Source organism: Vipera ursinii (assembly GCF_947247035.1).
Source record: "Vipera ursinii genome assembly, chromosome: 11".
Taxonomy (NCBI): Eukaryota; Metazoa; Chordata; class Lepidosauria; order Squamata; family Viperidae; genus Vipera; species Vipera ursinii.
The window spans coordinates 15,695,467-15,720,573 of record NC_139524.1 but is presented as its reverse complement, the minus strand read 5'-3'; the positions used below and the strand labels follow the sequence as shown (position 1 = coordinate 15,720,573).

The window sequence follows — 25,107 nt, the reverse complement described above, 5'->3', positions numbered from 1 at the left end:
GCGTCGGGAGGAGAGTCAGTCAGGCGCCGCGAAGAGAGGGGAGGGGTGAGGATAGGAGGAGGAGGGCCCGGCGGAGCCATGGCGAACCCCCTGCGGCCGCCTCGGCAGCTCCCTCAGCCGGGCGGGCGGCGAGCGGCGTCCCGGTGCGGCTGAAGCCCCTCCGCGCGGCTCCTGCCGGGGACAGCCTCCTTTCGCCCCTCGCCGAAGGAGGAGAGTCGCCGCCGCGCAGCAGCAGCAGCAGGAGGCGGGCGGCGCAGCGCGATGAGCCCGTGAGGCCTCCCGGGAGGGCAGAAGAAGCCGCGGCGGCGGCGGGAGGGGAGGGCGAAGGAAGCGGCGACGCCAAGCGGAGGGGCCGGGGGCCACCATCTGCCCGGGCCCCTCGGAGGGCAGAAACGAGGCCCTGAGCCTCCCCCCTTGCCACCCCTCCCCGCCCGGCCGCTCTCTGCCGCGCGGACCCCCTCCGCCCGCCCGGCGCCCCGTTCAGACGTGGCTGGGTTTCAGCCCGCGCCCGCTCGGGGTCGCGTCGCGTCACGTCTGGACGGTGGGGGTGGGGAATATTTTCCCGCTGCTGCTGCCGCTGCTGCCGCCGGGATTAAGCGGCGTCCGGGCCGGCGTGGCGTTTCTCGGGGAGCTGCTGCGCCCTCCCTCTTCTGGCCTTTGATGACGAGCCGCCGCTCTTGCTTGCTGGACGGCCCCGTTCAAGAAAGGATGGTTTAGGCTAGAGGCGAGTCAGGGACTCGGTGGAGGAGGAGGAGGAGAAGAGGAGGAGGAGGAGGAGGAGGAGGAGGAGGAGGAGGAGGTCGGCGCCTGGGAGGCCTCCTCCCGGCGGGCGGTAGAACAGGTAAAACGCCATGGACGGCAGGCTGGGGTGACACTGCCCGAAGGCTCTGGGCTGGGGAGCCTTTCGTTGGGGTGGGGGGGTTGTGAGTGTGCGTGCAAAGGAGACGGGGTTAGCTTTTGTTGTCTTAAGCTTTTGCCCCGGCAGGTTATAAATAGAGCCGTTCAGACGCCGTGTCAAAGGAGGACACCTTGGCAAGGAAGGCAAGCAAGTTCCAGAGAGAGAGAAAGAGAGACAGACACAGACAGACAGACAGACAAACTGCCTTTAGCTTCTTCCTCTCCATCCAACGGCTGTTGCCACCACACAATGAATGCCAGGAGGAGGCCCGGACGCTACCGATTTTTGTAAGCCGCCTCGGAAAAAGGCTGGATTTCTCTCTTCCCCCCCACCCTCCCCGTTTTGGGGAACTCGACCTCCCCAGAGAAAAAGAGGAAGAAAACGGGAGGAATCTGCTGGTGGGAAACTACATCAGGGCGAGGGGAAGAAAAACAGCTGCTGAAGCCGAAAGAGTCTTTTTTTTTTTTGGCTGGGACTTGAGAAGGGGAAGAAAAGATTGACGTGAAAATGAAGCCGGATCGAGGTAAATAAGTTTCTGAAAAGCACACCCCTTTCTGGTGTTATATTGTTGGGCAAGTGGCTTTGTGATGTTACAGCAGTGTTGTTGGGAAATGGTTGGGTTGAGGTCCTAAATCTAAAAAGAAACAGAGGGAAGGGATTTGGAAAGGATCGGGAAGGATTAAAACTTGGAACTGATAATTAGGATATTGTTCCGACATGTTTTAAGACTGTTGAATGAATTTAAGTTTACTTCAAGAGCTGAGATATAGCTCGTTATGGAAAACACCTTTTGCCTTCTGAGAGAGAGTAATTTTAAATGTTAAGAAGTGTTTTTCTTAAGTTATTACCATTTAATAAAAATAATATTTATTATAATCAGGAATTAAGTAGCCAAACCATCTCCATGTAATGCATAAATGATGTAGCCTGAAACTAATGCAAAACAGCTAAAGCGTATTTAAATTCCTGTAAACAATTCTGGTAGGGTCTTTTTTCAGTTTCATCCCTAATTGTGTTTAAAGATAAGCTCAGTAGGACAAACAAGCACCAATTAAGAATTCATACATCTGTTCTAAGAAATTCCTTATTAACTAAATCGTGACTGCTAATGGAAAAAAAAAGCTATTCAGGATTTACTGCTGAAAACTAGTAAGCAGACTGAAAAACATTTTCAGGTAACAACATATAGTGCTTAATTCTTAGAACTTTGACATCCAGTTGATTTGAGGATTACATTGTCAATTTAATAATACCCCACATTGGAGCAAAGGGCTGTTTCGATATTTGTTATCTAGAACCTTAAGCTATCTATGGCAAGATTCACATAATGTGAATGTGCTTGTTTATATGGTTTTAGCTCTTAATTGTGATTTATGAGTTACCATGTTGTGTCAAGTTAGCTAATTATGGTTTGTTCAACAACAAGCTGGTTAAACAAACCTTGGCTTGGACAGTGTTTGAATTCAGCTGCTGAACAGTTTCAGTTAGAATACCACAGATGCTGAGGAATGTTAAGATACAGAATTGCTTTTTTAAAAAATATAAGTATTTCTGCAGTTGCTTAAGGAGACAGGATACAAATAAAAACTTTTTAGTGTTTTATGGCTGCTTGGAAATTAAAAGAAGTAACATTGATCCAGCATAAGACATTTGAACATGACATTTTAAAATATATGCTAAATCTGGGTTAATCTGATTTCTACCAATATTTAGAACTAATGTGGGGTGCAGACACTTTGTCAGCTACTAGATGGCAGCAAAGGATAAACATCTGTCTCTTTGCTGCTAACTGGTGGTCTTACGGATTTTTTCAGCCTGATTCTGTAACCTGCTAAGTGTCCCTTAGTATTGTGAGCTAAGGCCCCTGTAGGAACAAAATAAAGAATAAAATATGCTGAAGGATCAGCATCTAACTCCTTTCATAGTACAGAAGCTTGATGCATATTTATAAAGTTTAATAATGCACTGCTGTGAGGCAAATGACCTTTTATAATTAAATATCTCTAAGTAGTCTGTGTAAAACAGTAAGTTAAAAATTCTTCTGGAAAATCAATATTTAGCATATTGTTTAAAGAGCTTAATAAATGTAAGATGTATTTTAATTACTTTTTTTAAAGCAGATTCAGCCATAGTAAGAACCGTGTTTATCTAATTTAGCAATCTGGCTGCTACACATCAACCACAGGGGGTTAAAAGTGTGGCCTAAGTGCCACATTTAATATACAGATGCTCTTATGAGGCACAATCATGCAAATGTTTGCCCTGTTCTCTGCAAAGCAGCTGCACTACGGGCAATCACTCAAGTGTGCTATCGTGCTTTCATTAGTTGAAAATTAATAGTGAAGGATGCAGGATGAGCAGTGTTTTAAATCACAGTACAATCTGTTTAATATCAGACTAACAGGAATAAGTACTGTATCAATCTGTAAATGAGATTTTTGTTTGTCTGTGTTAATATATGGGACCTTAGTGATTAATAGCTGCATTGGATTAGACCCAGATTTAATACTAATTAGAGTAGGCCTACTGATGTAATGGAACTTAAATAATTGAGGACACTCAAGTCAGCAAACCAGCTGATGATGGGTGATAAGTTAGATATGAAAGTTAAACTGGTGCAGAGCCCTTGTGTTGGACGTGTGCTAAGGCAAATCCTGCCAATGCTGAATATTTCTACATTTCCCTTTGACTTCAGTGAGTGGAAGTATCACCAGATGTTTAAAGGTTGAGTAAAGATAAATATTACTGCACTTTGGCTCTCTGAAAATGAGATCCAGCATTTTCCCATTGTATTGACCATGAGGCTGTAATATTTAAAGGACAGAAAATGTAAATATACACATGTGGGAACTGTGATTCTGAGAATATTTCTTTTCAAAGACTGCACAAAAAAAGTTTAGTATATTACAGAAATGAATAGGTTTTGCAGCTTCTAAATACATAGTACTTTCAAATGATTTTAAAGAAAATATTTTTAGAATTGGACGTACAAGAGATTATTGTACGGTTGATATCATGAAATGCCTACTTAAAGATGAGACCACTTTCATAAATAACTGAAAGGTGCCAGGCTTGTACTTAGTCCAAAGTGCTTCTTTCAAATGGTTTTCACAGTGTAACCCTTCTGAATTACCTTCTAGAATTTCCCTGCTGAAGTGCGCTGATTTATTTCATCCAGTTCTTAACAATGCATCATTTTAAAAATATCCATTTAACCGTGTTTTGCTGTAAGAATAATGCAGCTATCATATTAACGCCTAATGCAGCATAAATTCCATATTGAAAAAATACAGATGACAAAATATTGAGATACAGAAGGTGCTGAGATATAGAGAGATAAAACAATCCTTGCCACTTCTTACTTTCTTAGCAAGGAGTAAGAGATTCCAGATCCAGCAGCCCCGTTCAGATTTCAAGGTAAGCCAAAAGGTTATGTTTGTCCTTGACTTACAATAAATAAATCAGAAATCCTGTCTTTGCGCACGCTACTAAATAAACTATGGAGAGACCCACCTGGCTTGTTTTCCTGCCTGTGTTCTGAAAGGAAAGTAGGGGCAATCCTGTTTAGTAGTAAGCCAGAATCTGTTTTGAGTTCTAGTTTACAGGGATATGTGTTTGAAGGCAACTAGAGGCATGTATCTGCCAGCGCAGGCCCCTAAGGTTTAATTTTCACAGAAAGGGATGCTGGCTTTGATTCTGGGAGATGAATAATAAACACAGGTGCATGAGTTGTAGATGATGGACTTCCTGTTGAGCAGGCAACCTTTCTGCAAAGACCTGTGCTTCTAGTTAGAGATGCCGCAGGTAAATGCAAGGAGGAGACAGCACACTGGAAATGATGCTGTTTCCTGTTGTATTAGGGAAGCTGTTTTGGCTGGTTTTTCTGGCTGTGGAATTGTACTGAGAAATATAGAGGAAAAATCCGTGATGTATGTTTACTTCTGTATGAAATGGGATGGATTATGCAAGAGAGATTTTAAACTATGAAGTCCCTATAGTAATAGCAATGCACTTTCCAGCCCGTAATACAACTTTGTAGTTGCTTAACAATTGTGCCTTCACATAGGAGCATCTGCCATTGTTATCTGTGAGTCTTTGACCTTGACGTGGTGTTACATTTTGTTCCCCTGGATTAGCTGAAGACTAATCGCATCGCCTACTGTAAATTATTTTTTTCTCATTGGGAACTGAGCAGTTTTCCTAATCAAAATATATTAATATAATATACTGTATATTGAACTCTGAATTTGTGTTGTATGTGAAAAGGAGCAATTGCAGTTAAAGACCGTTGATGAAATTGAGCACTAGTGTTGAGTTTTGAGAACGATGTCTGTCATGATATGTTTTTCCTACTCATTTGCAGTTCCTGCTCAGTTGTGCCCTTTTAATGGGGTCACTGTGACCCTGTGCTAAGGTAAAAAATTGTTTTGCACTATGATGCGCTGTCTTGTGCTTATTACATACTATTACCAAATATTGTAAGTCACTCCCTGAATGTTGTGTTGGCAACCTGGATGTTTGTCCTCTGAGTCATTTTTTACATTATTTATTTTAACTATTGTTTTGGATAAAAAAGCATTTCGAAGCAGGTCTTCATTCTGACACTCGATTCTAATATAAATGCCTATTAACTTCAAATAAATGTTCTTGAATTGGCAGCATAAACGTAAATTCTATAGAGTGTCGTAGCGCCACATATTTTTAAGATCGGAAATGATAGCTTTTAGTCTATCATTTACATGAGAACGAGTTTTGTAAACTACAATGTTTATTTTTTTTTAAACAGTTAGATAATCTAAACTTAGTATCATGTTATGAACACTGGAAGCCAGTTCTAGTATGGAAAAGAAGAAGAAAGACAAGATTTACTATGAAGTTTGAAGTCAGGCATGCTCATGACAACAAGCACTATATTTAAGCTTTGTATGATTTTTTGCAGCTTTCCTAAATCCAATATCTTCTAGTAAGATGTGTTTGGGTACAACACTCAGGGCTCACTGTTAGTGTAGTCAGATGTACAGGTAGTCCTGGACTTACATCCACAATTGAACACAAAATTATATTGCTGAGAGTGGTTAAGTGAGTTTTGCCCCATTTTACGACCTTCCTTGCCACAGTTGTTAAGTGAATCATCAAACTTGTTAAATTAGTAACAGGGTTTTTAAGTGAATCTAGCTTCCCCATTGACTTTGCTTGTCAGAAGGTCACAAAAGGTGATCACATGACCCCGGGACACTGCAACTGTCATAAATATGAGTCAGTTGCCAAGAGTGAATTTTGATCACATGACCAGGATGCTGCTGCAACAGTCGTAAGTGTGAAAAATGGTTGTAAGTCACTTTCTTTCAGTGCTGTTATAACTTTGAATGGTCAGTGAATGAACTAGTAAGTCGAGGACTATATCTAGAAAACATTAGGTTGGGCAAGTTGGTCTAAAGTAGTGTTTCTCAATGTTGACCATTTTAAGAGGTGTGGACTTCAACTCCCAGAATTTCCCAGCTGACATGGCTGGCTGGGGAATTCTGGGAGTTGAAATCCACACATCTTAAAATGGCCGAGGTTGAGAAACACTGACCTAAAGCAATGTTGCTGAAGAAACCTACTTTGAATGGCAACTATTTTTTTCTCTGGAGCAGGGGTCTTCAAACTTGGCAACTTTAAGACTTGCGGACTTCAACTCCCAGAATTTCTCAGCCAGCCCTGCTCCAGAGGTTTCTCTCACAATCACTTCTACTGTATTTTGAGAGTATCCTAATAAGAGTTAAATAAGGAAACACCGATGCCCAGTGCTGTTAGGATATGCTATTGTGTAATGAAAGAGAAGTAAATTGAGGCAGGAGAATGTCATGATATTCAGGACGTACTTGGATATACTTTAACACTTAAGGGTTACAGAAAGGAAAGTGAAGCCACAGTAATTTTGAGTTATTGAAAATAATAGCCTGGTACAGAACTGCGGTAAATAAACGGTCTATCAATATTCAACCCAAGATTGAGAGGAGCTACAGATATATAAAATATATTGGATTACGATATTGTGCAGATTCATAGCTTGCTTTCTCCTGAAGACTTAAACGTCACAATTTTCCATGTTTCCCAGCTCTATAATCAACTTTTTTGAGGGGATTTGCCAATAGAAAAGTGATCCAATATTTGGGTGTTTTTTTGTTATGTTTCAAACCTTTGCATCTGTATGGCTGCTTCATTGCTTAAGTGATCTTTTGTTTTCTATAACATACCAAATGTTACATAAAGTTTATGCCTTAATATACTGTATGGACCAATCTAATTGCTGATTTTGTGGTTGTTTTTTACATAATGTGAATGAAATTATTAAGTAACACAATGGTTTTGTCATAATGCAGTCCTTTGATCAAGGAATGCTGAAATCAAGTGGGACTTGAATCAAGTGATGTTGGGACCAATTTCAGGCAGTTAATCTGTTTTAAAAATCTTAGAAAAATGTAAATGTTAAATTATCCAGCTTTCCCAATTGTGCCTTTTCTACATACAACACCTAGTATTAACAAACATTTTAGTATTCTCTACAAGGAAACTTGCAGATGTGGCATCTCTCTTTCCAGCATTTTGGGTCTGAAGGCGTGTTCCTTGGACCGCAATTATTTGCCAGTGATGATTCTTAATGGATCAGAACTGAATATTGAACATTAGTACAGAATTATATTTAGGAAACGTGGTACAGAATAATTGCTATCTACTTCGGTATAATGCTCAGACTGTTCCAATATAAGACAGACAAATTACGGATGCATACTATGAAAGATTTTTAGCTGCTGAGGTATGCTCTTTGAAATACTTGGAATGAAAGAAATCTTAAGTTGTTACTTTCCTTTAGTAACTGTTTCTTTTAATTCATCTGCTTGCAGTATCACTGTAGCATCATAACAAAAGTTGTTACTGTAGCAATTAATGCAATTAAAGGCAAGTATTTAGAAGCATTTAGTATTTTAAAAGAAAACCATGTAGAGGATCTTTGGGGGTGTGGGGGGGAAATCTATGTGGTTGCTAACAGTTGACACTGATTTGATGGCACATAATCAATAGATATATTTCAGATTCACTAAAATACAGATATAGCTAGAGGTGTAAAGACTTGGGGATTTTTTTTCCTGATTGAAAAACATACAGCATGAAAGTCAGGTTCAAAGAATTTTGCCTTAGTCATGGCTTCACATATTGTGTGACCCTAACCATTGCGGCTGATTAACCACGGTTGGTGGATCAGTGTACTATGTGGGTTATTCCAATTCCACATCATTCGGTGAGTCATGATTAATCCAACTGTATCTTAGGGGTTGTGTAGTGCAGTGCAACAACTACGTATTTCATTGCATCAGAAAGAAACCCACTTCCAAAAATCAGAAGAGTTTCAGTCCATTTCTTCTCAATCAATATGAGCAATATCGTGGGATGCTTCATTCATTTTCCTCCGACCTTCTTTTCTTTGCTTCAAAACGTTCCTGTATGTTGACTATTTTCTCCTTTTTTATGCCTGCTGAGTGCGAATGTCTAGAACAGGCCGCTCTCTCTCCCTTCTTAGGGTTATGCCTGATGTGGTTTAAGTAGACACCGAAATAGTAGTTGTCGGCATTTCTGTTCTTCAACAAAACCTGTAAAATTGCACAGATTGCCAGCAAAACAATTTTCAAGATAAGTAGCCCAGTACGGACTACTATAGTTTTCAGAGGATATTGCTATTTTTATTTTTATTTTTTTTAATTTATCGCCGCCTTCAGGGCTGCCACATTGAACGTGTCCTGCGCCTTGTTGTTCTGCTTTTTCTTTCCTCCCCTCTTGCCCAAACACAGCTGGGTTCACAAGAGGCGAAAAGAAAACATGATACTTCTGCCAAAGAGACAGGAAACTGTAGTAGCCTTGTGAGCAGCGAAGGGTTGAAGCACGCCTGCCGTCCAATCAGCGGCGAGCTCTGTTGCTATGTGCACACTTTTCTCTGCCTTCTTTGTGGAAAAAATGTCTTGCACAGAAAGGCTGAATATGTACCCAAAGCTGAACATTTTTGTGTCCGCCACTGCAGACATCTGGATCCTCGCGATACTGACACTGTAGCCCCTGTGCTGCCAGGGCACCTTCTGCCCCACCACGATTCCAGTATGGTTTACGGTGGAAACAAAGGGCTGATCCGAGAAGGTGTGTAGTCAAAAAGAAATAATTCTAAATGCTAAAATGCTCTCGGAGTTCTTTATGAGCCAGAGTGTTTGTTTATATGTGTGCCTGTTGTTTTTTTCCTTCTTCAGCGAGCTGGCGTGACTCATAGGCTGCAGTTTCTTTGTCTACATAAAACATAATACACATGGATCCTTTTTGCCAGTTTTTAAGCTCATTTCTGAGGACAAAGAATAAGGAAAAGAGTTAAAGGTTGTTGATTCTGAACAAAGGAAGAAGGAGAAATGGCAAGAGGGGAGAGAGGTGGTCAAATTCTTCTAGACGTAGCATTTCACAAAGGAATAAAACACTTTGGTGAAGTTGAGCTGGGTGTTTTGATTATTGAATAGCACCACAGATTGATTGTTGTTTAAACACCACTGAAATGAGAGCATCACCTACTAAGGTGGTATTTTGAATTGCTGTGTGTTCTCTTTTCCTGTAGCGTTCTAGAGATAGTACCTGTTCAAGTACATTAGCTTTGGAATATCAAATCTACTTAGGTTTTTCTTTTCCCTTATCATATATATGGATTTATGATGGGCGCAGGACACACTTGCCTTATTTACTGGTAAAATGTAACAGTAATTGATCATATTCTTTTGTGAGTATAGGTAAAATTTCATAGAAAGCCTGAAAAAAATATTACTGCTTTCAAAAAATCATGTGTTAACAGTGGTGAATTCAGAATTTGGTATTAAAGCAAAAAAAGTTTTGTACAATTACTTAAAGGATTTATAGTCATGACTTGAAATCAGATTAGTGGTATGTATTTTTTTAAGTTACTAGTCAACAAAGAGTGGGGGAAGTGAGGAAACAAAAAAACCTAACATCAATCTTTCACTATTGCACTTTGCAGGAGACAAAGTTTTCAAAGAAATGGGGGGGGAACCTCACAATTAGCTGATTTTCACTGCATATTCAACATCTTAATAGCTCAGAAGGTATAGATAACTGATTTAAGCAAATCATTCTAATCTTTGTTTACATGTTTGATGGAGAGAGTGTGAGAGAACAATATTTCCATTGGACTCACGTTTCATTTTTAGAAAAATACTATGCTTTAATGAGAAATCTCTGGGGTAGCAGAGACTATTGAAAGCAATTTCCATTCAAACTATCCTAGTACCATTATACATAAATATGCCCTTTAAATCTATTTACGCTTTTGTTGTAGAGACAAATTTATTGGGTTGAATGTCTCAGGTTTTAGCAGTTACTTTGCAAACATAAACATTTAATAACAGTTGTGGAGAGAAGCTATGGAAAACTTGAGAATGTTTAACCTTAGTCATAGCAGATGGTATCACATTACTGAAATCTATCCAGTGCAATGTAAAAATTCAGTAATATAATGGTGAGAAATTAGTCACCCTCTGGATGGAATTGGCATAGTAAGTATATTATTCCTATGTACACCAGTGTAGCAATATTCTTGGTTCATTTGAGTGGATGTTTTCTTTCCCATGTATAGAGGTATTGTTTGTGTATAAATGAGTTGAATAAGAATTATTTCTGCATATGTGCTATTGTTTGCCTATGTTGCTAAGTGAGTTATGGTATCCTCGAAATAGATGATTGAGCATGATGGATAAATTCAGTCTAAAGCAGGGGTCTTCATACTTGGCCCTTTTATGAGTTATATTCAAAGGTAAGCAGATTGCGTCTCTTTCTTAATGTTGTCAAGGTTGTTCTTGTTATCTAGATGTGGTCACCAAGAATTTATTCTTTACAAGATAAAAAATGGCATGTGTAGCGGTGTAAAACCTTTTAAGAGAACATGGTTGGGTTTTCGTTGAAGAAAATTAAATGTAGTTGGGTTTTCGTTGAAGAAAATTAAATGTAGGAGTATGCTTGAAACTATACTGTTGTTTATAAAACTGCACCTTTTCTTTTCTCTGTTAAGACACCTTAGATGAATACTTTGAATACGATGCTGAGGAATTCCTTGTCAACTTGGCCCTGTTGATTACTGAAGGCAGAACACCCGAATACTCGATTAAGGGCAGGACTGAAGGCTTCCACTGCCCTCCAGCACAGTCAGGTCAACCAATAACAACTAAACATGAATGCAGTGACAGATTGGCCCAGGTATGGTGATCCATGCTTATCATGGTTGGCAAGTTGGTTCTTCTGGAAAATCAGCATTAAATACTATAACATAACATCAGTGATGCATTTACCAGCCCAACTGTGCTTAATTTCTGTTTATGTTAGGCAAGCAATCACATTTAGACTGTATTTACCTTGATTATTGGTATGCCAAATTAATTTTTTGTACATTATAATGGTGCTAGCTGAATTAAGTAGAAACTCCTGGGTTTGATAAATGGAGTTACCTCTCAAAAATGCATTACAGACCTCTTTTTCATTTTGAGTTATTTTTTTTTCAAAAATTCTGTTTGGTTTTTACACAGGCCGATGTAAGTGTAACTTTAGGTTGTTTGATTCTTTTGTTCAAGTGCCGTCAAGCTAGCCTTACCCGATCTGAAGTTGCATTGCTGTGGAAGAAAAATATTCCTATTATGATAGAAGTGATGCTACTTCCAGACTGTTGCTATAGCGATGAAGGACCCACGACTGAAGGGAATGACTTAAATGATCCTGCAATCAAGCAAGATGCACTGTTGTTGGAAAGATGGATTTTAGAGCCAGTTCCAAGGCAGTAAGTTTTTATGATTATTATTATTGTGAGAGTTGGTCTGGATTGGAGCTTACAACCATCTTTCAATTATGTCAACATCCCCTAGCAGAGCTGTCCCCAACCTTTCTAGCTCCCTAAACCGGCAACACCTGCAATGGTAGTGATGGGGGGGGAGGGAGGGGATGGTTTTGCAACCTAGTTCCTGAACATGTGCAAATAAAACTTGGCACACTTGCCCGCCGCTTGTGTGGACTGCTACCTGGCCATGGATTGCTACCAGTCTGCAGACTGGGGTTGGGGAATCCTGCCCTAGCAGGGTCCAGAAAAAAGAGCCTTGTCTATTGTTGCCTTTTTCCTGTGGAGTAGCCTCCCTTTGGAGAGTCATAAGGCTTCTAGAACAAGCTTTCAAGAGCTGGCTGTTTCCTCAGGCCTTAGTTAATGTCTGGTTTGGAAGTAGACTCATTTTTTTTTGTTTTCAGTTTGCTCACTCTAGCTTAATATCTTCATCAGTTTTCATTGTGAAACCTTCCCGAACCATTTTGGAATGGGGGAGAATAGAAAGTGGGTGAATGGATGAACGGTTAATTGAATTCAGATGAAATGACTATGTAACAGACTCTACTAAGGCAGAATCTGCTTATTTGTTTTTTTCCAGATTTTGTTTATTCACTTGAATAGGCAAATAGAGTTTTCCACTTTCCAGCAGCCTGTATTCATATCTTGAAATTGCTGGAAGCTAATTGCCTCATACGGAGAAAAGTCGGTAGAACCATGACGTATTCTAGATTAAAATTATGTTTCATAATTTGAGTCGAGATGAACTCTCAGAGACTACATGAATGCGCCCATGCACTTTTCTTGGTGGTGAAAGGGGAAAAAATGGTCACAAATGATTTGGTGATGGGGAATACACTCCTACTTTTATCTGGGGCGGCGGGTGCGTGTGTGTGTGTGTGTGTGTGTGTGTGTGTGTAATTGTCTTCAGCTACACTGTTCTGCCCTTTCTGTGTATTTTTCACCAGTGGGTATATTTTCTCTTTTGGTATATTTTTAGAACTGGTGATCGATTTATTGAAGAGAAGACCCTCTTATTGGCTGTCCGCTCTTTTGTGTTCTTTTCTCAGTTAAGTGCTTGGCTGAGTGTGTCACACGGAGCCGTGCCTCGTAATATTCTTTACAGGTAAGCTTTTGTCGGAAGGCACCTCCTGTTCATTCCCAGCAGCTTGTGAAGACAAGAAACGTGTTTTTTATATATTGCTTCCGATTTAATTAGTCTGCTTGATCCCGTTTAGGGGAGATTGAGTTTTATTTAAAAAAAAACAAAAAACTTTATTTTAGATTGTGTGCCTGAAGCTCAGGAACTAGAACACGCGCTAAATTAAGACTTGAGCTGTTTTGAGATGGTATATTGCTTTTTAATTTTTCAGAGTGAGTGCCGCTCACGTGGATTTGCAGTGGACGTTTTCCCAGACACCAACGGAACATCTTTTCCCTGTCCCCAACGTCTCTCACAATGTGGCCTTGAAAGTCAGCGTCCAATCTCTGCCCAGACAATCGAACTACCCAGTCCTGACTTGCAGCATTCATGCCAACTTTGGCTTCTATGAAAAGAGAAGAGAAGAGAATAATGTACATCAGCACTGTGATTCCATTAGGACCGAACAGTCCAGTGTGCCCAACTCACTGCGTTCTTGTGGCAAGCTGACGTGGGCTGAAAGCATGCTTGGCATAAAACAAGGCCCCGAGTTTAACCCTGCTGTCAGAAACCTGAAACTTTATCCACTAGCTGGCCTTGGATCTGACTTTGGATCCTTGGAATCGAAAGTTCAGGGCTACACAGCTGCGGTGGAGGGGAGGGCGCTGTTGCCAGAAACACCAGAGAGAGCTTGGAAATCCTCTTGCTTGGCTGATACCCATGGCCATAATAGCAGCCCTTCCCGCCAGTCGTTGGGAGACTCGATTCCTTTGATAGGCTCTTTACTCCAAGAGCGCCATGAAGTTATAGCAAGGATCGCCCAGCATCTCATTCACTGTGATCCGGCAGCATCCCCCGTCACGAGGAAGGCTTTCAGTACAAATGACGCTGGTGTGGCAAACTCCAAGGCTCTACATCACGTCCCTGTAGAGAAAAACCTGCTGAAGAAAGGAAGGGAATTGTCTTCCCCTGCTGCTAACGTGGAACACAATTCTTCAGGAAATGTTGGGAAAGCCCAAGTGATACCAGAGACACCCTTGTCTCGCTCCCACGTTGCCCTGAACCAGTGTTGCTGCCAAACGAGAGAGGAAACCAACCCTCTCATAAGCTCTTTGCTTCAAGAGAGGCAAGAGGTTATCACAAGGATTGCCCGACACTTGATTCATTGTGATCCACCGCCATCCCAAGGTGCACCTCCTGCGTTCAGCTTTCACGATGGTCCTGCAGTTAATCCAAAGGCTTTTCACAGTTCCTGTGAAGAGGACAGCCTGCTGAAGAAAAACAGGGAAGGCCCTTCCGATTCCTCCTCTCATTCTAGATTGGCTTTACCAGCAGAGCACCCCAACGCAAAACTTAAAACACCAACAACCCCGTTGCATTCGCTCAGATGTGACGTAGACCAGAACGTATCTCCCACCTTCAGAAGAAAACCGCTGCTAGCAGAGACCAATGAAGTAGTCCAAAACACATTTCCTCCGTCGCCTTCCAGTAGAAGTGAAAGTCCTCTAACTTGCATGACCCAATCGTGTAGCAAAGAAAGTTATAGATCAGAACTGACAGATAAATTGGAGTCTGTGCTTTCTGGTTGTCCCCATAAACCTCAAGTAGCAAAGAGAGGCACCACCAAGCCCTGTTCACATTTCAGATGTAGTAATGAACTGGTTTGTAGAAGTAAATTTAAGGACAGAACGATCTCTTGTGAAAATAGTGACCCACACTGTTCAAATAATCCCCAGGTGGATCAGCACCGAATACTTGAAAATGTCAAAGCAGCTACAGTCTCGGCCTCGGAGATCTGGCACAAATATGCGTCGAGACACTTAAATAAAGACTCCAAACAATCAAATGTCTCTGAACAGAACTCTCAGCTCACTAGTATTGAAAACTATTTACATAAAGACCACGACATTTTCAGATGCAAGAATAAACAAGATAGGGCGAAAAATACCAACGACGAGAACGACTATGAGGCGCAGAAGCATTGTCAGAAGAAGCCTGTGGAAGATACCTTGGCTGCCTTTTTTGAACAAAGGAAGAACACAGAGGTGCTGGTAAGTGATGTTTAATTCACATACGGTCAGTTTCTGTTGTACGTTCCTCCCTTAAGCATTGAAGATGACTCAGAAGAAAGTTAATCTCTGCCTACACACTTTGCTGGTGTGTATTCACCTACATATTCAAAATGACACCACCCAGAGAAATAATTGTAACATGAAAAGCTCTTTGGCACCCTTTTCTGGCCAATGCAGTGTTAATTATTTGTTGGAAATGATTTTTCTTCCTTTTGATACTTTAGCCATGCCTGTTTCTGTAAAATGGGTGACTGAAATCCTTTTACTTTACACTATTTCTTTGTTTATGGAAGTGAATATTCATAACTGCTTTATAGGATTAGGTAATACGTGTAGAGTGTATGCAGGAAATTTGTGACTTGGCTACTCTGCTACTGAAAGACGATTGCATTAAGTCAAAAATTACTATAAAAGTACTTCAGATCTCATGGAAAAATATCTTGGCCCATGGAATTTTTTCATCGTCACTTGGCAATCCTGAACACCATGATCTCTAATGGATACTGGAATTTAAAGCATCCCTATTTCTCTGGTGATGAGAACAGAAATGAACCAGCATGTCTTTTATATTTGAAATAAACTATCAATTGGTTTCCTTACATATGGGATGGCACTTTAGTTCCTTCCAGCCAATTGTCATCTTTTAGAAGAAGTTACCATTCAAAGCACGTCTACAAAGTAGAGGCAATAGGTGTTATGTAGACAGTATTTATTGAGTTTCCTTGACCTGTAGTTCCATCACTGGAGGAATAAGTAGGAATAAATTGCCTCTTAATTTGTTAAGTACTTAGGAAAATGGAGTCATAATGGCCCTCTTTATATCAGGATGCTGTCTTCTTCTTTGGGCAGAAAACAATACCACTCAAACATGTGTGGCACAAAGGTAATTTTCACCACTTGGATGGAACTTCTACCAAGGCCTTCCACCCCCGAACTGGATTACCTCTCCTTTCAAGTCCAGTAAGTTAAAATTTTTACAGCCTGGCTTCATCTTTCCTTTATTTTCCAGGTTTTTCAATAACAGCCTCTAAAGGTTTTATTGTAACTAACTTTGTTATTGGATCTAGATATTGCATTTTTTGTTCAGTTTTCATTTTTTTATAAAGAAAACCCAGATTTGGCACTATAGAGAGAATGCAGGCAATGTACCAGGGGGATGGTACAAATGTTTGCTGCTTTTTACACATATAAAGAAAACAATCGTTAGTTCTGGGGGGTGGGAAGCTTAGTTTGATCATTGTTTTGAATGTTGATGTCAAAATGGCATTCCCATAAAGTTAGAAGTACTTTTGTCAAGCTCTTTACTGCCCCACCTCCATAGAAAGCAAGATTCCTTCGTTCTTTATCAAGATGTATTGAAAGAGGATATGGTTACATAAATCTCAGTGATTAGATTAGTTTCCCCTTTAGAATTCAGCTTATATTCCAGGTTCTTGAGGTAGAAACGTTGCCATCTTACTCATGGATCCTGGACAAAATGACAAAGTGGTGGTTCTCTTCAGTGAGAATGGAGGAATGTCCAGCTGGTTAGAATGTGAAAATCTCTCTGGCTCTAAATGTACTGCGACAACTGTGGATACTCTGTTAGCATTATAGATAGAAGAGTTTGTGCTTTCCGGCCATTGCATGCCACCGTTCTTCATAATTCCACGCAGATTCCTTTTTGAATTGGTTTGCATTTGCACAATGCATTAGTGTCATTCGTTAAACTAAGTGCTGCACACACTGAAGTGGAAACACATTGGTATATTTCTGAATACGCATGGCTTGTGTACTGTATATTGATTCCAATTGAAGAAGTCACTGCACTATAACAAATGTATCCCTCTTATCAAATCATGATGGTGGCAACAGTGGTGGTGGTGAAGCAATCTAGTCTATTTAGCCTTTAAGTTATCTTTTGAAAGCTCCAGTTCTGGTATCTGGGATAAATGCCTCATTCAGCCGATTGGTGTTAGTCTCATTGTTTAAATTTAATTTATTATCATAAATGTATGCGCTAAAATTTCAGACTCTGTCTTAGAATACAAAAACATAACTGTGTTTCTGTCTTTGCAGGTTCCTGAAAGAAAAACACAGACAGGATGCTTTGATCTTGATGCATCGTTATTGCATCTGAAATGTCTGTCATCCAAAGGGTATTTTTTTGAAATATGTTTTCTAACCTTCGTGTATACTAAAATATGCTTTGGAGAAAATATTTTGGAAAAAAGATGAATGAATTGAAGCAATTCAGCAAAGAGGAGTAAAGACAGTGAATATTGGCATAGTGTGTTCAATAAAATATGACCCACAACTTTATACTAGATGTTTGTTTATGAAAACCATATCATATTGTAGTCTCCAATAATGCATGGTTACACATAGTTCTAAAATAGTGTTTTCCAAACTTGTCTACTGTAAGATATATGGGCTTCAACCCCCAGAAGTCCCATATTGGCTGGAAAATTTTGGGAGTTGTAGTTTACACAGCTTAAAAGTTGCCAAGTCCAAAAAATACTATTTTAGAACTATGTGTGATCATGCATTATTAGACGCTACAATATCCCATATATTGTAGTTTATTTGATTGAACACACCATCCTAAAGGGTTCACAAATATGTGTGTTTCTTGGATTCCTACACCATATTACATAGCAGTGTAACAGCAGAAGAAATTGCTTCTCTAACTTTTTAATGTATTATTGATAGACGTTGCATTGCTCAGACTCCATAATTTGATCTGAGGTAATTGTTATCTAACCAGTGAGACAAAGCAGACTTAGTTATGTGTGGCTTGAAGAGCTAAAGGCTCACGAAATGCTGTGGAAAACTGGTCAATCTAAGAGCTAGAAATTCCTAAGGATTGTAGAGATGGATGCCTTGTGTGTCACCAATGCTAGCATTTTTTTCTAAATACTATACTGTGAGTTAGTTTTCTTTTGAGACGGCCTTATCAGTATTATGGTACTGAAATTGTGTACATTCCTTTTACTTCAAAGCCTAAGCATTTGAAGCCTGGAATAAGAATCTTAGACCTCTATTTTTTGTTTTAAACCAGTCCACAACGATATATAAGCAAAGAGAACGATTCCGACATCCATGAGAAAACGCTCCTAAGTTCCAGTGCACCATCTGTTACAAGTCTTAGCCTTCTTGGAAACTTTGAGGTAACTTGGTAACTTTGAGGTAACACATTCCAAAACCTTTCTTTTTGTCACTGACAAACTGGCTGTTTTCTGTGTTACGTATAAGATGAGCCAGCGGATTGCTTGTGTGGAGAAGGTGCCACGTTCAAGCAGTTTATCTTCAGTTAAAGGAATCCAGCACTACCAGTAGCTTTTTCCTGAGAATTTTCAGAGCCGCTGCCGGTTGGATCGGGCCAGCCCTGAGACAGAAGAATTAAGTTCATCTGACTTAGCACTGGGGACTTCCTTTTGAGCCATCATCTAGACCAGCGTTTCTCAACCAACTTTAAGCAGGCTGGCAAGGGAAAGTTTGGGGAGCCGAAGCCTTCTGTTCTTCCCAAATTCTTTCACCTTTGTTCCTTCTCTCCATTTTCAGATATAAATCAAGACTCGATTCTTAGGATTGTATTTTCAGACTTCTAACCGCCATTTTGGTGGGTTTTTTAGCTCAGTGGATAAGTAGGCTGCTTGATGGAGGGAAGGGAAGGGAAGACATTGGCCTATAAAATCCTAATTATCCACCCATCGCACTTTTCAATGTTGCCTTTGTCCTTTCAGGAATCTGTACTGAACTATCGTTTAGATCCGCTGGGTATTGTAGACGGCTTCACAGCTGAAGTGGGAGCAAGTGGACTTTTCTGTCCAACTCACATGACTCTCCCGGTTGAAGTTTCCTTTTACAGTGTTTCCGAGGACAATGCGCCCTCTCCATACATGGTAAACATTTCAGCTTTCTGTATGTAGAAGATGCGTCTTAACACCTTAAGAGAGTAACAAGAGTTGGAAAAGGGACCTTGGAGGTCTTCTAGTCCAACCCGCTGCTCAGGTACAAGCCCCTTTTACCTTCTGAAAATCTTCCCCGTTTTTTACGTGGCTGCCTCGGGATCTTGAGAAAAGCTGCACTTGGCTGGCCCGAGCCAGATGTTGTCCTGATCCAATATTGCTGCATAGCTCCAATAAGACACACTAGACAGCACGGCAATGCTTCTAATTGCCTTCTTGAATGTCAAGGCCATGCAAAAATACCAACAGTTTCTCTCGGGTATAAATGTGTGAATTAATTACTCTGATGTGCTAATTCTTTATGTCCATATGCCTACTTCTCCTCTTATGCTTTCTTACTTTCTTCTCCTTTCCCACTCAGGGTGTAATCGCTTTAGAGTCCCTTGGTAAAAGGGGTTATCGGGTGCCTCCTTCAGGAACAATACAAGTGGTATGTACCATGCGGCAGATCGTTACATTGAGTTTGTGGGCCATGGAGTCTTAACTCAGTGCGGGAATCCACGTTGAGGCATCTCAGGTGGAGGGCTGTCTAGTTTTTGCTTGAACACAGCTACTGAAGGGAGGGTACCACCTCTTTCTGTAAGTGGTTCCAGAACTTGGAATTATTCACATCGTTAATATTCAGTTGGCATTTGCCTTCTTGTGACTGAAATCCAATACCTTGCAAATTGCAGAGAGAGAAAACAAGTCTCGTCCATTTTGTGGTGCTTTTTGGTAGTTCAAGACTTACGTCTGTCCCTCTTCCATCAACCTCAGTTAAGGCTAAACTTACCAGATCCTTCAATGTGTTTCTGGTGCTCTGATCTTAATTACCTTCTCGAGACCCTCCCGTTTACAAAAACTATTTTAATGTGTTCATTTTTCATTAAATTTCTCATAAACAAAAATATTGGAAACTAGAGGGCCCAGGGCAAATTCTTGTGGCATGTCACATGAGGCCACTGTCCCATTCGAGGAGGCAACATTGATGAAATCTCTTTTGAGTCAGCTGTACATTCAATTTTCACGCCCACACTTTAGTTTTCTAATCAGAAGGTCATATAAATGTTGTGGTAAACCTTTATTTTCATTGTGGAGCTAAACATTTGCTTATGAAAAAAAAAGCTTGACGAGGAGAGTGAAAATAATCTGATGCTGTGTTTCATTGCTTTAGGTGAAGAAGTAGATTCTGACCATACAGAAAATGGGGGCAGTGTTTGTGAAGATACAGGATTAATTGCAGAGGTCACATTGCTTTAGATTAAGAGCAAGAAAGAAATTTACTCTTCACTATTTTTCCCCACTGAGAATAGGGTTCATTTCTGTGAAACTCTGAATCCTGTTTAGTGGTAAAAGTCTAAATGTTGTTTGTTTTTACTGCAAATCGGCTAAAGATAAGTTCAAAGGAGGTGATAAGTTTCCTTCTGAGAAATTAAACCGTTTGCAAAATACAGAGATTTTTCAGAGTGTGATTTCTAACAATCAGTTTGACTAAGTAATGATTAAGTCAAGGCAAAGGCTTTCATCACATTTACATAAGTTAATTAACTCACGAATGCAAGAGTATCTATGTACTTACAACTGTATTGTGAAAGGCAGCAATATGCAATTGTCGGGTGTCTTTCTCCAGCATTTCATTTACTTTTGAACCTCAATCTTGTTATTCCCCCAACCATAGGGATGTCAGTCAGTCAACTTTGTTCATCTGAAACTCCGCAGATAATCTTTAGTTCATGAACTTTGGTGTTATATTATATTTAATAATTTTAGGGCGCTTAGAAATGTATTGACTTTGCTGCAATACACTACATTATTCCTAGTTCTCTAAACAAAATATTTAGTAATTCCTTGTAATACCATCCTAAAACAAAACTATATTACTACAAGAAATTATGATCAGAAAGGCATTAAACCAAGTCTGGGATTGAAATGAGGTGGGTTTTTTTCATGTTAAGAGGTTGCTAAACTAATTTCTAATTTGCAACAGTACTTGATAAAATTAAAACGTACCTAAGAGAAATGTTGACCAGTGGCTTTAAATAACGACCGCTTACTGTATTTGTCCAAACAGAGCACTGGAAGAGGGAATAGCATGCTAAAATTAATTTTTGCAGCTTAAGAAACACCAATGAGAAAACTGAGCATTCAATGTTAGATTAGGGTTGGCCAGAACCACAGTTTCCTCCATCCCAGCAACACTGGATGAAAATTTTTTCCAAAGGAAATGCTGTGGGTCCATCTTTCCAAACATATTTGGTTCTTTTTATCTGCTTCAGTGATTTCCGTGAATTCGCCCCATTCTCAAATGCACGGCCATTCTTTCCCCCCCCTCTAGACCTTATTTAATCCTAACAAGACTGTGGTGAAGATGTTTGTGGTGGTCTATGACTTACGAGAGATGCCTGCCAATCACCAGACATTCTTGCGGCAAAGAACTTTTTCTGTCCCTGTGAAGCGAGAAACGAGGAAAAGCATTCTTCAAGAAAATACTCGGCATACTGAAGAGAGACTATTACGCTACCTCATTCATCTGAGGTGAGACGGTGGCTGAGCAAACAAAGGCATAATCTCTGGCATAACCTCGAGGGTCCAAGGGGCTGCAGTTGACCCGAGAAGGCTGTGCTGAGGATCAAAAATTATGCATGGCTAGCATGCGGCTCTTTTCCTTTTTTAATGGCGATATACTTGCACGATGCTTTTCCCCAGATAGCAGAACCCTCTACCTTTAAGCAGTGACTGAGCGTCTTTGGGAACAAGGCAATGACTAGGAATGCTATTGCATTCACCTGTCAGTTAAAACACAGATAAACAGCATCGATTTGCTTTGACGGATTTTCTTTTCCTCCTTATTTGAAGAGTTTGAATTAATTTGAAACTTCAAACTAAGCAACTCAAGTTTAGCAGCTGAAATCATAGACTTACTCTCCAAAAGGAATTAAGTCTTGGAACAGTCAACTATTGAATGGCTGAATCTCCTGGGAGGTGCTAATTTAGGATTTGTCCCTCTTGGGTGGTGAACCTACCTTAGGAAATGGCGGTCAGAAAAACATTTGAACCAGACTAAAGTTGACATTTACTATTTAGAAAAGTTGTCTTGCAAAACCCAAGAGGTCAATAAATGCAGCTCTTCATGTGTACTTATTGCATCTCTTGAATGTCTAAACCAGTTTCTGTATTGAAGCTAAATGCCCAAACATTAATTTATGGTATACTTGCATCTGGGCTGAAAGTTCTTTAGAATTGCTACAGACAATCCAGACAGAGAGCACAGTGCAGTAGAAAAAAATAAGGGACACTATTTCAAGATATAAACATTTAAGAGTATGCTATGGTGCTTTGCCCGAACATAACAAATATAATTCCAAGGTTGCAATCCCTTGTAAAATTTGTTCTTCTTTCAAATAACTTGGAATGTTGGGAAGCAAGCATCAAGTAAATGAACTGAGAAACAATGGGTCTTTTGTACTAGTTTACATTGTCATTATTGCAAACAGGAACTGCCGTTGGGATGCCAAAGAACTCATGAAACCTGACCATATGGGCAGGACTGTAATACCAAATAAAAAATAAAAATAATTTTAAAAATGGCTGAATCTCGGGAGACCTTACAAGACGTTATTGTGTGAAGACTCACTAGATTTCTAGGCAGAAATACTGCTAAATCTTACTTAGGCTCATGTAGGACTTCAGTCTTGTGACAAATTGACTATTATGTGATCATTTATCAGTTACCTATTCCTCTCCCAGGTTCCAGAGTTCCAAGTCTGGAAAGATCTACCTCTACAGAGATGTAAGACTTCTGTTTTCCCGAAAATCTATGGAAGTGGATAGTGGCGCTGCATATGAACTCAAATCTTACACTGAATCTCCAATGAATCCTCAGTTTTCATCCCGGTGTTAGCAAAACACAACCGTGAAACTATCCTCAATTACCAGATTATTATTCAAGACAAAACAATAAAAATATCCTGTGCAAAAACCTGAATCGCAGAGGTAGTGAGAATGATGGTCAAATGGGAGTCAAAACCTCTTGGACCAGTTCAGAAAAGTTTTTAGAATGAGCTTTGTGTATTCTGAATAGACTGGAACACACTTAGTCGTAACCTTTTTATACTCGTTTTAAACCACTTCATTGGATGTGTTGCAATAGCAGATTCCCAAATTAGTTTAGTGTTTACACCTTATTTTATTTTTATTTTTGGGCTATTTAATATTTAATGTTCCTTTCACTTAAGTGATGTTTGTCTTTACTGTTCTAATGTAGCACAAATCCGATGTAAAATCATACTACGTATTTTTGACATTAATATTGAAATCTTGAAATATATACAGAATCTTTACTTTGATGCGTGATGTGTTTTTCAGTGATTCTTAATTCGTGTAGAACAAGGATGGGATTTGAACTTCCATTACATTTATCATACTATGCAAAGGATGTGGGGGCAGGAAGGGGACCACGTATGTCTTTTCCATTGCTCATTTTTTTCCATGCTTAGTTTCCATGATAAACAGAAAATCATACCAAAAGAAAAACATCTTGATTACTCATGATTCAACTCAACTCATAGTTAGCACTTCCTTTCCTCTTATAGGTCTTCTTCAGGCATTTCACTTCTACATACCCACATTTGACATCACACTGCTGTCCCTCCCATGCCTGACGTTCTCAGACTATAGGGCTTTTTTATTTTTTAACATGTAATGTGAAAAAGTCATATTTATATTGTAAATATATGTGAAAACAGCTATATTTGAATTCTGGTTTTATTTTGAGATAGTCCTTATGCTTTTTTTGTTCCACAATTGGTTCTAGAAAGTTAATTCTTTTATTGCAGTATGAAATAATTGCAAAAAGAACTGCCCGTGCCACATGTTAGTACAGCTGCTGTAATGGAAGAATACTCTTTAGAGCAGTGTTTCTCAACCTTAGCAACTTTAAGAAGGATGGACTTCAACTCCCAGAATTCCCCAGCCAACCTTGATGGCTGGGGAATTCTGGGAGTTGAAGTCCACACATCTTCAAGTTGCCAAGGTTGAGAAACATTGCTTCAGAGTATTCTGTTAATGGTGGTTAGTATTTGAAAGAATTAGAATTAAGAAAAACATTCTTCTATTGCTTATATTTCTCTTTTATTATTCAATCCCAAAATACAGTGTTAAGTATAAAAAAAACTTTGGTTAAGCAAAATGTTTATCTCAATAACTGATCCCCAACAAACATAGTTCCTTTGCAGGTATGAAAAATAAAAAATAGTTTATGGGAGATACCTTGTCTCTGTTCCATCCAAAGGTTTGGGTGTTTTTCCCTTGCTTAATTGGATATAAAATCTTTTTCCAAAAAGCATGTAACGAAGGAAATTAGGCTTATTTACTCTACAAATCTTACCTTCCTACTAAAATAAAGAGAAGTGTTTAATAAGAATAATTAATTACTGAAACTTTATTTTTTTGGCATGCATATGAATACCATGGAAATCGAAATTTAAAACGTGTTTCCTGAAGGCATCTAAGACACCAGAAGGGCAAAGATTTGGTGCCCTGAAATAAGTGCCTTAAGCCACTTTAGACACTAAAGAATGGAAAGGGGATTTATAAAAAGGCAAAAATGTACATGCTTCAGATCAAGTTGTCTCTGGGTACTGAAACTAGAAAGATGGTTTAGAAATTTGCTGTCAGTGAATTTTTTTTTATTTTTTTATTTTAATCCCATCCTTCTCCGAAGACTTGGGGCGGCTTACAATTTAAGCACAAACCAATGTGCTTAGCAATAGCCTTCATTCTATGTATATGCCTGCTTATTAGGGCTTTTGCCCCCACCCCCACCCCCAAGCGGCATTATTACAAAGTCAGCTTATTGCCCCCAACAATCTGGGTCCTCATTTTACCTACCTCGGAAGGATGGAAGGCTGAGTCAACCTTGAGCCTGGTGGGACTCAAACCTGCACTAATTGCAGGCAGCTGGTGTTACTTAAGGAAGCATTAGCCCACTGCTCCACCAAGGCAGTCAGTCATTAATAAAAGCTAACCGATGAGTAAGCACAGAGAGAATTGCCTTAAAAATTAAGGCCATTTCTTAAGTATGGCTTGATTTTAGGTTAAGGCCAAGTTAGCGATCCGATTTATCCTTTGCAGGTTTCCCATGGTTTCAATCCTTCAAGTTTTCAGAACCAAACATTTCCAGGTGT

The 25,107-nt window shown here is 39.8% G+C and overlaps 1 protein-coding gene across 5 annotated transcripts; it reads left to right on the top strand.

Annotated features, from left to right (window-relative positions):
• The first annotated feature begins 33 nt into the window (after window positions 1-33).
• On the top strand, window positions 34-23,670 carry ATOSA (atos homolog A). 5 transcript variants are annotated; one of them, XM_083371059.1, is made up of 14 exons: window positions 34-740; window positions 776-841; window positions 986-1,421; window positions 10,989-11,173; window positions 11,545-11,747; window positions 12,781-12,906; window positions 13,154-14,972; window positions 15,819-15,953; window positions 17,052-17,131; window positions 18,034-18,142; window positions 18,719-18,877; window positions 19,305-19,373; window positions 21,258-21,457; window positions 22,670-23,262. In XM_083371059.1, the coding sequence occupies exons 3-14, from the start codon at window positions 1,406-1,408 to the stop codon at window positions 22,821-22,823; spliced, it is 3,255 nt and encodes a 1,084-aa protein (XP_083227185.1). In that variant the 5' UTR covers window positions 34-740; window positions 776-841; window positions 986-1,405; the 3' UTR covers window positions 22,824-23,262. The 5 variants fall into 5 exon arrangements, with proteins under 5 accessions (XP_083227185.1, XP_083227184.1, XP_083227183.1 ...); XM_083371058.1 differs by having other exon boundaries at window positions 779-1,421; XM_083371057.1 differs by having other exon boundaries at window positions 776-1,421.
• The last annotated feature ends 1,437 nt before the right edge of the window (window positions 23,671-25,107 follow it).

Bases quoted from the DNA above. Each gene is read 5' to 3' on its own strand.
- ATOSA (XM_083371056.1), top strand. From the start codon at position 9,031: ATGGTTTACGGTGGAAACAAAGGGCTGATCCGAGAAG. The intron at 19,374-21,257 runs GTATGTACCATG...CCCCCCCTCTAG, and splicing joins CTTCAGGAACAATACAAGTG to ACCTTATTTAATCCTAACAA. The intron at 21,458-22,669 runs GTGAGACGGTGG...TTCCTCTCCCAG, and splicing joins CGCTACCTCATTCATCTGAG to GTTCCAGAGTTCCAAGTCTG.